The sequence below is a fragment of the Pollachius pollachius genome (genome assembly GCF_949987615.1).
Source record: "Pollachius pollachius genome assembly, chromosome: 1".
NCBI lineage: Eukaryota > Metazoa > Chordata > Actinopteri > Gadiformes > Gadidae > Pollachius > Pollachius pollachius.
In genome coordinates, this window is record NC_136934.1 from 3,956,845 (window position 1) to 3,971,057 (window position 14,213).

Below are 14,213 nucleotides of genomic sequence, written 5' to 3' on the forward strand. Positions count from 1 at the left end.
AGATGGGTGAGTTACGCTCTTGCTTTCACTGAGTTGCCATTGTAGTTCCGCGGCGGGTGTGATTGCTTGTGAGCGATGGCTTCCAACAAACCCAAGACAAATGAGACGTATTGATTTTCCCTTCTTTCCGCCTAACTGTTAGTACATCTAGCTCTCTCAATGTGTCTCATGTTCTCCCCCCCCCCCCCCCGCCCCCCACCCCCCGGTCCCAACCCACCCCACCCAGTGCCCCTCTCAGAGCCCCCGTCACCCCTCACCACACTTCCCCCAGCGCCCCGTCGCCGGAAATTGAGACCAAAGCCGCAGAGACGCGGAGCTCCGAGGAGGAGAAGAGCTCAGAGTCGTTTCATTTTATTTTTTATAGACTCTGGCGGTCTCCTCGGTCTCCTTAAGCCTCCGTCCCTCGACGCGGGCGTCCGCCTCCCCCTACAGCCTCACGCTGCCTCGCTCCACTCCTCCGCTCTCCACTCCTCCATCCCATCCCTTGGTTCCCCCTCTGCGGATGGGAGCGTTGGAGTGTCTCTGCTTCACGGTCACGGAGGGAAAAACCCAAACACACACCCAGGATCAGCCTGCGCCTCAGGGCGGCGGGGGGGGGGGGGGGCTCCTCTTAATGGTTTCTCTCGACATCTGCTCCTAATGCGTTTGTAACGCCTCCTCGATGCATCCGATCAATTACGTTCACTGTGGAAGAAACAACAACAGAAAACCTTCACCGTAATGGCTATGGATGATCCCGGCTTGAATAGACCATGTGTGCGTACCCACCGGTTTGGACCGATTTATGAACGGCGGGTAACGACGGTGTCGTTTGCCGGTGAGTATGTGCGTCTGAGCCAGGGACAGCTTGAGGCTGTGTGGTCATGCGGATGCCGTTTCTGAGTGGTGCTGCTGCTGCCTTTGCAATCTACTCTCGGACGGTTAAGTGCCAACGTTGACGAGCCAATTTGTGGTCAGAGCTATCCTGATAAACGCACGTTCTGAGCAAATGTAATCACAGAGCAGGCCAAGTCAGCACCACATCAGCATAACACGATGATACCAATAAGAAATAATAGTTCAATTCATTGATGTGTGTGTGTGTGTGTGTGTGTGTGTGTGTGTGTGTGTGTGTGCGTGTGCGTGCGTGTGTGTGTGGGAGGGGGATGGTCTTGTGTATAGAAGGCGACTCAAGTAAGGCTATCTAATTTGCTCCAACATGGTTTGTGCAATGAGCACTGGGATAAAACAATCGGAGGGGAATGGGGAAACCTGTCCTTATCCTCCTTAACCGAGGGCAGATGTTCTGTATTGGTTGCGTGCTTGCTCTAGATGTAAGGTACAACTGACCCTTGATACACTCGTTATGATACAGTTATGATTTCCATGATCATTTATCTTGTGTAAATTCTAGTCACCCCCCACGTAGTGGTCAGGGTGGTGGCCACCAAGCTAGAAGGTTGTTGGTTCAATCCCTAATGTCAGCGGTCTACCTCTGGGCCTCCTTCGAGCAAGAGGCCAAACCCCTGCCTGCCTGTCGCCGACTAATGACATCCTTAATGACATACATCAAAAGTTACATATAATACCTTGCCTTGGAAAAAAGCATAAATTCAACCCAAACGGGGAAAAAACTCACCTTGACACCGGCTTAATAATTAATAATTAATAATTTCCTCCTCTTTTCCCATCTCCCTCCCCAACTGTCCTCCCCACAGATCACCACTGCACAGAGCGAAGCAGCCATGACAGACGCAGTGATCGGCGGCAGCTCGGATCGCTGGGCGTCCAACGGCGGGCAGAGGAGCGTGCACGCTAAGTACGCTCGCCTGAGCGGCGGCAGCAGCAGCAGCCGCTGTGTCGTCCGCATGCCACAGATGGTGATGGATTAAACAACGATGCCTGTCTCCTCCTAGCGCACTAACTGTCCTGTACCTTCCTCTCTCACTCTCTCCCCCCATGCTCCTGCCTCACCACCCTGCCGGTCTGCTGGGATGCAGCGATAAGGACCAGTAAGTCTGAGGTTTCTCTTCCTCTTGTCTGCTGTGTTGCCCTGTTTTCCACCTGCACCACTAAGCAGCGTTTAGTCACATCATGAAGTAATCGCATGTTCGCTCCTGAAATGGTTTGTGACCATGTGCGCCATTACCTTATGTGTAATTGTCCGTTGAGCGCTGGTTCCCAACATGCTACATGTTATGTTTCCATGTCCTATCCTGTTTTGGCTGCTCCTGCAATCCTCTTGATCTATCCTTGGTGGGAGTTGTTTTTTGCCGTCTCGGGGGCTAGGGTCAGGGGGTCGTTGCCAATACATGTCCTGTTAAGCCCTTTGAGACTGTCCCTGTTATTAAGAGCTATACAAATAAAATGGAATTGAATTGAATTGAATATAACCCTAGTCAAGGAGGCAAAATCCATGATCCATCATCTAGTTAAACGAAAGCAAAACAGAGAGAGAGAGAGACCTGGCTGCAGACGATCACGTTGTATTGGTTTGGCTTCTCAGGGCCAACTGGACCTCGCAGCCGGGCCAGGGAGCGACCCCTGACCTGACCGACGAGGAGAAGGAGATCATCAATAATGTGATCGCCCGGGCTGAGAAGATGGAGGCCATGGAGCAGGAGAGGATTGGGTGAGAGGCTGGTCCTAACGCGGGGAAGTGTACTTATTGCAGAAAGTACGATTGGCAAGAACAGAAATGATGTGATTGCGTAGGAAACAAACACACGACTACCTCCCTGAGCTTAGTGTGATTTATTTAGATGGGATTCCCCCGTTCTCCACGGAGACCCCATGGGTCTTAACTAATGGGGCGATCAGTCACCAAACGCAAAGTATCGAGTGTAAAATAAGTTTGCCGGCAAAGCACTTCTTCCTTCACAACCAGCCAACAACTTATTTCCCCCCTTTAAATGATTATCCGGGTTCTGTTGTGCCCGACCTCTGTGAATAAGAAGCACAGACAGGTCTTGCGACCTCGTCCGGAGTTAGAAGTCGCTGTCTCTCTCTGAGTGGTACTTAATTGTGTAGGTACTTAATTGTGCAACATCTACAGTAGCTGCTATCAGCGCTTTACACGGGGAATGGGTTAGCCTAGCGATTGTAATACTTGCACTTGGTTCTATGAACATCTTTACTGTACCGACAGCGATATATTGTTTCACTTCTTATGACAAATGTACTTATTGTAACAAATGCACTTATTGTAAGTCGCTTTGGATAAAAGCGTCTGCTAAATGCCCTGAATGTAAATGTAAATGAGTGTGGACGAGGGGCCCCGGCCGCTGACTCCTGGACAGAGCTGCTCTGTGCTGATGGCGGTTCTGAAGGAGAGTTGTGCCTCTCCCGGCCCGGCAGGCGTCTGGTGAACCGTCTGGACGACATGAAGAAGACGGCTTGCGGGGACGGGGTCTCACGCTGCCTGCTGTGCGGGGAGCAGTTGGGGACCCCCGGGGTCAGCTCGGTGGTGTGCGAGGACTGCAAAAAGGTAGGAGGCGCCGGACGATTGATAACCAGAGGGGGATGATCATAATAATAATAGTAATAATTCATTCATTTTCTATAGCGCTTTTCAGTGACCCAAATACGCTTACAAAAAAAAAAAACACAGCTGTGTATTCGGCTCATGTGGATAGATGGATGGATAAATAGATACATACTTTATTCATCCCATAGGGAAATTGTATGCATCCAGTAGCTTATACATACACACACATATCTCACACACATTAAAGGAATCTAAAACACTCACAGGTACATACAACTAAAGGGTAAGGAGTACAGAGCATGTGGAGTGATCTCTAGGCCTTATAAAGACTGATTCTTTGATGCATACATTGACCATGATGTATTCTGTTTCGGTGTTGTGATTCTGCGCTGCTCTCTGTTGTCGTGCAGCACATGTGCACAAAGTGCGGGACGCAGGCCGACAGCCGCCCGCGCTCAGTGTGGCTCTGCAAGATCTGCAAAGAGCAGCGAGAGGCAAGTTGGTCTTTACGCCTTTCCTACGGGTTTTCTGCCACTATTGTCTTATTTCAACATTAGGCACAGATAAATTCAATCTCACACGGAGGAGCCCACCATGCATATAACGTCCATCCATGGGTTCTCCCAGGTGTGGAAGAGGTCCGGCGCCTGGTTCTTCAAAGGCTTCCCCAAGCAGTTCCTGCCGTCGCCCATGCCCATCTCCAAACCCAAAGAGCCGAAGGAGGGGAAGCAGCCACAGGCCGCCGCGGCCCGCGGACCCCCGGCCTCGGCAGCGCGGGAGAAAACCGCACAACCACAGCAGCAAGGTACCGCGTCAACCCCCCCCTTCCTCCACTGCAGTAAAGACAGAAAGAATATGTTTGATGTCCCCTAGAGATCACACGGGGAGATGTGCGGTGTGCGGGTTGCGTTGTCATTGCGATGCTGTTCTGTTTTAAAAATGAACACCCATCCGAATCCCTTCTGTTCTTCCCCGTCTCAGGTCGGCCCCAGGGGGCTCACGCTGAACCGACCGCAGGCGAGTGGAACTCATTGTGGTCTACCTTTTGGAAATCCACGTAGACACTGCGATGTCTAACATCCTCCCCTCAAAAGAACAGCCCCACCCCTCCGCCTCTCATCCCTGCGTCGCCCCGCGCCCGTCCTCCCCCAGCGAAGCCTCGCGCTTCTTGTTGTGTTTTTCCCCTTTGTTCCCCGGCGCCCAGAACCTTTGATCTGGCGCAGAGCAGATTTTGGCAGCCCCAGCTGTGGGAGGTGGAGGAAGGGGTCGGCTTTGGGGGTGGGGGGTGGGTGTAGGTGGTGGATGCGGCGGTATGTGAAGTGTGTCCGTGTGACGCTCGTGTCGTGGGGGTGTAGGAGTGGAATCCGTCCCCCCCCTCGCCCCCCTCGCCCCCCCTAATCCCCTCGATTTGGGTGGGGGTGGTGGTGGTGGACGCGGCGGTATGAGATGTGTGTCCGTGTGACGCTCGTGTCGGGGGATGTAGGAGTAGAATCCGTCCCCCCTCCCCCACGCTTCAGCCCAGTTACCTGTGGAAGGCGGTTAGAGGAAAGGAGGCAGCCGGTGTAATTATGGCGTAGAGTCACTCAGCTGCCATGGTGTGTTGGGCTGTATGTAGGTCAATGCCTTTTGCAATGAAAAGCCTGCAACATCAAAAGTATCCGGAGAGACCAGAGAGCATTATAGATTCCACTGCAGCCAAGGCTGAAGTGGTGGGATTGTGTGCGGGTGTGTGCATCCTCTCAGTATCTGGGTGTGGGTCTGTGTGTAGGTATGTGTGCGTATTCCTCATGCATACGTGTGTATATGCATATGTATCTCTCAGGGCCAGAGCGGCAGAGCCGTACCGGTGGCTACCCCCCTGTGGCCCCGAAGCCGTCGGAGGTGCGGATGTCCGCAGGTGGGGTCGGGGGGCCAGCCCAGGACAGCCCCGTCATGATGAAGAAGGCTATGACCGTCCAGAGCTCCAGACCCCAGGCGGCTGCAGCCATGGCCCAGCCCGGTGAGAGCAGACAGCCGGGGCTCAGGCAAAAAAGTGTAACCCCTTCCTATTTTCTCGATTTGGGGTTTCCAGCAGTTTTCCTTTGACGCTGGGGCTGCGTTCAAAATCGCAGACTTTTTTTTTTGGCACTTTTTTTTACTTGTGGTACTTACTGCAGCTACCCTTACAAAGTACGTACTGTTGCGCACAGTATGCATTCAATTGGGACATATACAGGTGATTTCACCGATTAGCACACCTGTAGTGTCACCCATTGACTTTGGCGGGCTCAGTCGATGTGACGTATCCTCTGCTGTGCAGCTGACTGTGGGGCAGGAGAGCCAAAAAGCATGCTGGCTTGCATACTGCGACCCGCGACCGGATGTCGTACAACATCCTGGTATTTTTGGCATTCTGCCCTTTCCAAACTCTGCATCGGGACATCCTAAATCTCTTTCTGGCATGCTAAATAGTGCGGTAGTATGGGTGTTGGAACGCAGGGAGGGACTCTTAAGCTGTGACTTAAGCTGTAGCACTCGGGGGGACAGGACTACCACATCTAGTGTGTTAAACGACCCGCTGAAACGGCTCTGTGTGGTTGCAGGTCCGATGGCAGGAGAGGCAGGGTCCTACTCCTCAGCCGGCGGCTCCCTAGAGCAGAGAGCGCCCCCCGCGGTGCGGGAGGAGAGGAGGCAGCCGGTCGCCCGACAGCCACCACCCCCCGCGGAGGAAGACGACGACGCCAACGACATCGATTCCGACGAAGCCAGTGAGTTGGCCGGTCCTTCCGCTCCCTCGCCCGGGGATCTCTGACTGGGTTCCAAGCGGCAGCCATGACCGTCTGGTTGGTTCTGCTCAGTGACTTGCACGAAGGACCGGCATGCTGGTCTCCGAGAGGATCCACCGTGACCGTCCGTTTGCGAGGGTCTCAGGTGGCAGAGACTCGTATGTAGGTCCTACAGGTCCTAAATGCAAGTCGGTTCTCCTCGGAGACTAGCATGTAGGACTCACATGTAAGACCGACATAGTGGTTCTCTGAAGAGAACCACCTGAAGCCGGTTCTCCTCAGGGACAGTGCTACCTATGTGCAGTTCTCTGAGGGGAACCTACACTACCGTCTGTTTGCCTCGGTCCCAGGTGGAAGAGACTCGTATGTAGGTCCTACATGATGCGAGTGTTTGAGGAGAACTGCCTTCACGCGGTTATCCTCATACACTTGTGTATAGGTCCTACATGGGGGTTTCTTAGTAGACCCTCAGATGTAGGACCGTCCTCCGCCCTCCTTTAGGTGGTTCTTGGTATTCGGTAGCAGAATGACGCGCCACAACTTTCATTAAAGGGGAAGAATTAGCAGTTTAATTATCGGAATAATTATCGGAATAATCTTTTTTTCATTCGGTTAGGATCAAGTGGCTAGTTCATCTTCATGATACCCTTTTTCCGATGTCGTGGGCTACAATAGTATTCAATTAAAAAGTTATTATAGATTGAATATTAATGAGTTATGGTCAGACTAGTGCGAGGGGGGCATCCAAGTCCCATCTTCAATTGGCCAAATATGGATTGTTTCCACTGCTGGTGGCAGGTAGAAGTGCAAATCCACTCCGTCAAAACAGTCATGTGTAAACCAATGGGTGATATCAACGACTCTAAGGCCATACTTTGAACAACCTATACATGGAAAAAGTTCAGCATGGCTAGTTCCAAGAACCATCTGTTCGCGGTATACTTCTGCCGCAAGCACATTTTGACACCCAGGAAAAATGAATGGGGCGCGGGTGTTTTTTGATTTGATACAAACTTATACGGTGTGACAAATTAAGTATAGTCCCCCTCGCTTGGCAGCCATCGTTTTCCCATTAGGGAAGACTGAGTCATGCAACGGCGAAAAACCCAGGTTGCTTTTTATTATTTTTCTGTCCGTCAGCGGGGGTAATATTTCAGGAGTACAAATAGTCTAATAGTTGTTGAAAACAGCAGATATCATTCAGGCAGAATCTATTTGACTTGGCGTTGGAAGATAAATGATTGGTGTGAGCCCCAATCCAGCCGTGGGAATCAATAAATACCCTCCAAGCCGAGCGGAGAGGAGATGTGAAATGAGTCAATAGTGAAAAGATGTTATTGTGCTGGGGGTCTCTCTCTCTCTTTCTCTCACTCTCTCTCTCTCTCTCTCTCTCTCTCTCTCTCTCTCTCTCTCTCTCTCTCTCTCTATATATATATATATATATATATATATATATATATATATATATCCCCAGGGGGGAGAAGAACGGTGCCATTCCAATCACGTCCACTGCCTCGAGTAGCAAACGGCCTCGTTGCATCCCTTGTGGGGGGGACACGTTGTTAATTTACCACAGAGATGCAGGAATCAGGTGTGGGCAAACCATTTGATATGAAACAGGACTGATGGGATATAGATTCCTCCCCTGTGTTCGCGGCCCGGTCCCCTGTGTGTTTCTCCTGAGAGCGTTGACAGAAATGGGTTGGTCTGATGGAGGAGTTAGGAGTCTAGGGGGCCGTCTTTCTGGTTCCCACTGGTTTCAGTGGGAACCCACCAGTTTCAGTGGGAACCAGTGAAACCATCATCAGTTTGCTGATGACGGCGTGATTGCGTGGGATCACGAACAGGCGCACAGGTCCCTGATACAGAGAGGAAACGAATGCCACATGTTGATGCAAATCATTTATTTCAAATTTATTGAAACAGGAGATAACAAATGAAATCCTTCATGGGCGTTGTCTTAGTAACTCTATCTACACTGAAACAACACGTGTGAACATTGAGTTTGAGCGTGATACGCCACCATGTTTGAACGCAATCCCCAGTTGAAATAATATTGATTGGGTCGTTTAACAAAGCACTGTGCAACGCTCTGAAGGTTCCAAAAGTAAATGCTCATTGTTGCATTTCTTCAATTGCGGTGGAAGTCTTTTGAGATCAATACCCTGGGAAATGAAATGCAATTACACTCCAATCAGAGTCATGAACCCTGGATAGGGGGTGTGGCACTTGAGTTTACAGAGAGAGAATAGACAGCCCAGCAGTGCTGAGACAAACAGAAGTCCGAGCCAGTCTGCAGAGTGACTCGTCAGCTACAACGAGTCAAAGGCCTGCTCTTATTGGGGCCGTTTGTCTCTTTATCTTTACACAGCAGAAATTAGAATGAGTTCATGTAGCCAAGCCACAGGCTGATTAATGAACCACTTCAGGTTGGGCAGCCAAGGAGCTCCGGCCACACCTCCAATGGGGTCGGTGACTGATTGACTGGTGATTGAATGTCGACTGGAGCTTTTGCTGCAAAGTGTTGATTGCAATGCAACCAATACTTTCAGTGGAGTCATACAGGAGAATGACTTACAACCTACTTGTATTTATGATATATAATACATTATGTCTTATGTATCTTGACTATTCCTTTGTTGATTGCATGGAAACCGTTCTAGAATTTAAATCCTAAAAATGACATACACACGTGTATTGTTTTGAGTGTAAAATGTAGGGACTGTGAGGTAATGCAGGAAGTTTTTGCATTGAATTTGTTAATTTTTTTTACCTGCTATTTTAAAGTGAATTAAAGTGTTATTGCCCTTGCATATTAATGATGTTCCCCTGTATAGATTAAAATAGATTCCCATACACCTGTTCCACTTACAATGCCAATACTTACATAATGCTATGCAATCCTTTTTTTAATAATTTGGTTGAATAGTTTTAACATGGTTAAATTGTAAGAACCGATAGTTAATTTGAGTTCTGTGCAGCACCAATGAGTGACTTCAAAGAACACTAGGATTAGAAACAATGATCTCTGATCCATGGCTTTGTAGTTAACCATTAGCTTGCAGAGAGCATTTCACCAGTTGAACCTGTAGGCCCCATCACCACCGGCTCTCCCACCATCATCCAAGACGAAATAAACCAATTACAAGAGGTTATTTCGTCCCCCTGACTCCAACCGTTCCTATGGTTACTCCTTCATCAGAACATTAAGACACCTTCTATTCCAGTTATTTATAAGCTTATTTTCAACATAATTTAACCATGTGTTAATTATACCGAGATGTTTTTTTCTGCAATTCTGTTGCACGTTTCATCTTGTGATGTCGTTTTTTTAAATGTCTTTAATTAGGACATTTTCTGCATGTCGTGATACAGGTCACGACATATACATCATCGAGATCGATGAGTCACACTTTTGCGTTTAATTATAATGCAGTATTCATGTCCATCAAACTCTCAGCCCGGTCCACATTCTCCTCTCGTGGTAATTCCAACCGGAGCAAACATGCGTATATTCCCCTCTGATTTATCCTCTTAATTATCGCCACCCGGAGCTGTGTGTGTGTGTCTATCAGCATGCAGATCTAATGAAGGGTTTTGCCCTCTTTCAGCCACACTGGGGTCTTTGGAGTTCAGCCTGCTTTACGAGCAGGAGAGCAGCAGCCTACACTGCAGCATCCTCAAAGCCAAAGTACTGTCAACTGTTCACAAACACATCAAGTATTTTGCATTATGAAAAGGGAAACCTTAATGGCTTTCTGCATCCTGCAATGAGATGTTCGATGATGAATGTGATCTTTCACCCTGATATTTTTAAGGGATTGAAGCCGATGGACTCCAACGGACTGGCAGATCCATACATTAAGCTCCACCTGCTTCCTGGGGCTAGTAAGGTGAGATCATAAAAGTATGTTTGTGTACTTGTGCATCCTACATATTGTTCTAAATAACAGCCAAGCGGCAGTGAAGGTGGGCGCTAGAAGAGTCTGTTAATCTTCCAATCGGCTTAAGCCTGACACCTTGTGGTCTCAATCAAGTACTACGGCTTGTCATTGGCAGAACGGCCCGATTATGGTCTGCCATACCTGAGAAGTATGTCTTTTCATTGCCAGTTTCAAACGATGCCATTTCCCAAAGTGCATCGTTCACAAACGCAGATCGTATGAGGCCATGGAACCCCTGTCCACACTTATTCCGAAATGATGGCAGCTATCCAACCCAAATCAGTCGTGCCGTTTCCTTTTTAAGATGCCGTTTTTCCTCCCCTCCCTCCCCCCCCCCCCCCCCCCCCCCCCCCCCGATCCACCCCTCCCGGCTGTCTTTACCAGTCTACAAAGCTGCGCACAAAAACCCTGAGGAACACGCGCAACCCTGCATGGAATGAGACGCTAACATACCACGGGCTGACAGACGAGGACATGCAGCGCAAAACCCTCAGGTGGCTCCCCCGCCTTCCTCCCCCCTCTCTCTCCCCCCTGACCCCCCTTCCCCTCCCTGAGGGCAGCCAGCCATACAGTAAATTGCACACTTTTGCCGTCACGTATATATTTATATATATATATATAACTTTATCTGATCGTCGTTCTTATTTATTTTTTAACTCACCGCATAATGGTATCCTTGGATACCATTTCACGCAGTGTGCCAAAAAAAAAAAACTCACACAAAATGAATTGCGCCAATGGCAGGGAATGCAGCCATTCATTTCGTCTTTTGAACCGTGCAGGCTCTCCGTGTGTGACGAGGACAAGTTTGGGCATAACGAGTTTATCGGAGAGACCAGAGTGGCCCTGAAGAAGCTGAAGGTCAACCAGAAGAAGAACTTCAACGTGTGTCTGGAGAGAGTGGTTCCTGTAGGTGAACTCTGCGCCCCCGACATTAATTGCTAGTGTGTTTCCCTCTACGTTTTCCCCTCCTCCACGATGCGCCTCTCATTGACCTGCTGTGATTTTCATCGTCCCTCCTCTTCCTCCCCACACATACAGATGAAGAGGACTGGCACAGCCGGTGCAACCCGCGGCATCTCTCTCTACGAGGATGAGGCAAGGCTTGAAGCGTGTCTATGCATGACAGATTCCTTTGATAAGCTCATACACATCGAAGTATGAATCAGTCTAACCTGCCATCCCTTCACACTCTCTCGCTCTGTCTGTGTGTGTGTGTGTGTCTCTCTCTCTCTCTCTCTCTTTCTCTCTCTCTCTCTCTCTCTCTCTCTCTCTCTCGTCCCTATATGTAAATCCTCTCCCTTCCCCCTCCATTTCTCTTTCTCTCACTCCACTCTCTTTCTCTCTCTTCCTCCCTCCACCTCACTCCCAATCCTGCCTCTCCCTCTCCCCCCTCCCCCCCTGTATCCTTGTGTTTCCTCGTGACAGCCGGGGAAGGATGGCAGCGAGGTGGAGGAGCGTGGAAGGATCCTCATGTCCCTGATGTACAGCACCCAGCAGAACCGCCTGCTGGTAGGGGTGGTGCGCTGCGTCCACCTGGCAGCCATGGATGCCAACGGCTACTCTGATCCCTTTGTCAAAATGTGAGTGCGAGGGTTAGGGTTAGGGTTAGGGTTAGGGTTAGGGTTCCAGGTCGCTCTAATGCAGGGGTTTCCATGCCCGCGGGTACCAAGCGCTTGTCATTTTTCACTGAGGAGAGAGAGAGTGTGTGAGAGAGAGAGAGAGAGAGAGAGAGAGAGAGAGAGAGAGAGAGAGAGAGAGAGAGAGAGAGAGAGAGAGAGAGAGAGAGAGAGAGAGAGAGAGAGAGAGAGAGAGAGAGAGAGAGAGAGAGAGAGAGAGAGAGTCTTTCTTCTGGTCTAGCCTCAGGACCAACACATTTCGAAGTCATTAGGTCACAAACCTTAGCACAGGTGGTAGAGCAGGTTGACTTGTAGGTGGAAGGATGCTAGTTCAAACCCTGGCTCCTCCCGTCTAGGTGTTCATGAGCAAAACACCTTACTCTAACTTCCAGCTGGAAGAGCTGGAGGCCGCCGCTGTCGGTGTGTTAATGTTGTAAGTCGCTCTGGATAAAACAAATGATTTACCAATGCTGCAGTAATTGACAATGCCCTTCATGTACTTTTGAAAACATGGAGTGCACCAAAAGCTTCAACGACTTTGGCTAGTTTCCATGCAATAGTAAAACATTGAAACATTAATTAATTTACCGGGATTCTGGAGTTAGAGTAGATCATGGTGAGGCAATATCCCCCCCCTTGGCCCACCTACCATTTAACAGTCCCACAGGATAAGAGGTTCCTCTGTACATGTATATGAACATGTTTATGTGTATATGAATGCAAATAAAAATAAATGATACATTTGTGATGATTCACAAATTTGAATGTGCTCCGTATCATTTATAGAGTTCTGAAGCCTGATATGGGCAAGAAAGCCAAGTGCAAAACCCAGATCAAGAAGAAGACATTGAACCCAGAATACAATGAGGTTAGTTGCTAAACAACAGCATTATAAATATGAAAAAAACGTTATAAAAACCTGTCTGTAAGAACTGTTCATCTACTTTGTGCCTGATTGAACCTCAGGAATTCAGCTATGAGATCAAACACAGTGACCTGGCCAAGAAACAATTAGATATCTCTGTGTGGGACTACGACATTGGCAAATCCAACGACTACATTGGCAAGTTATTGCTTCATACTGAATATAGAATGGATATACCTCATGCATACAATATCCTCTGTGGCCGCTCAACAGTGTCACCGATTGGTCCTTCTCTGATTGGTCTGTGTCCGTGATAGGTGGATGCCAGCTGGGCATCACTGCCAAGGGAGAGAGGCTGAAGCACTGGTACGAGTGCCTGAAGAACAAGGACAAGAAGATAGAGCGCTGGCACACCTTGTACAACGAGAACCACGTCAACAGTGATTAACCAGTCACCGAACGCGGGAACATGCATGAGTCATCTAACCATCTCCCCCCGTTTCCCCTCGAAACACTTGGGAATCTGTCGCATTTAGCCTTTCTTTCCTCCTCTTTTTGTGCTCTCAACCAGCCCCCGGCACCCCCCCCCCCCCCCCCCTTCCCCACGTTTAAGAAGTAATTTCCCATCTTTATCCTCACTGTATCCCCTTCCTGTGCTCAGACTGCGAGTCTGCCCGTGGAACGTTTCCGATCATAATTGCAATCGAATAAGTATAGACTCGAGAGTGTGTCACTTAAGCATAAAAGCTGCACAAAAACACTCATTGCCTGTCCGACATGTTATATAGTATACAGGAGTGCTCACGTCCTAAGCTCCAGAGGATATTGTTTTTATTTTATTGCACTGGCATGAAACAATTAATGTAATATTTTATGGCATCTGAAGTCACAACCGTCCTTGTATGTTATGTTACGATGGGCCGGCCGTCACGTTTTCATTTCCGGTGCCACGTTGGAAGCTAACACTTGAGCATGCTAACCCCACAGGCATAAGATAAACGTGGCCGTGCTGCTGTGATATATAAACGGTTCCGGTGTCATGGATTTGTGTCCTTAAGGAAAAAATGTTTACATATAAATAAGTAGCTCAGGTTAGGAGATAAAGTGGAAGTTAAGAAGACGTTTAGAAATGGTTTGCATCTCATTTATTTACTCCATAGACATAGACCATTATTTGGTGTTTATGAGAAACATAAGTTCCTCTTTTGAGACCTTAAATGAATAGCACATCGAGATAAGTATATATATATATATCTATGTCTTGACTTATTTGTGTTAGAGTTTGATCTGAGAAGAACAAAAGCTATGATTTTCTATTAATTTTGGGCTTATTTGTCAAAGACCTGTCTCCACTGCTAGATGTAATTATCTAAAGCACGTGCCTCACATGGAGAGCTCAGTGTTTTTCTACCACGGCTTTTATACTGAATGCACACACGCTGAATAGCTACTATGAGGGCTCTATGTGTAAGCTCACATGGAAGGGGGTGACATGGTACCTATGTGTGGAGTGTGGCATGCATGCACTTTTAGAGTGTGCCTGACGCATCGATA

At 48.7% G+C, this 14,213-nt stretch overlaps 1 protein-coding gene across 1 annotated transcript; it reads left to right on the top strand.

Annotated features, from left to right (window-relative positions):
• Positions 1-1,724: 1,724 nt before the first annotated feature.
• LOC307085654 (rabphilin-3A-like) lies at positions 1,725-13,107 on the top strand (the record flags this gene model as incomplete). The annotated part of the gene is made up of 18 exons (XM_079750520.1): positions 1,725-1,798; positions 1,980-1,991; positions 2,486-2,611; positions 3,337-3,466; positions 3,877-3,960; positions 4,094-4,271; positions 4,448-4,483; positions 5,289-5,465; positions 6,049-6,213; positions 9,843-9,922; positions 10,050-10,124; positions 10,560-10,669; positions 10,958-11,084; positions 11,217-11,273; positions 11,604-11,758; positions 12,581-12,662; positions 12,761-12,857; positions 12,977-13,107. The coding sequence occupies 18 exons, from the start codon at positions 1,725-1,727 to the stop codon at positions 13,105-13,107; spliced, it is 1,896 nt and encodes a 631-aa protein (XP_079606646.1).
• Between the last annotated feature and the right edge of the window lie 1,106 nt (positions 13,108-14,213).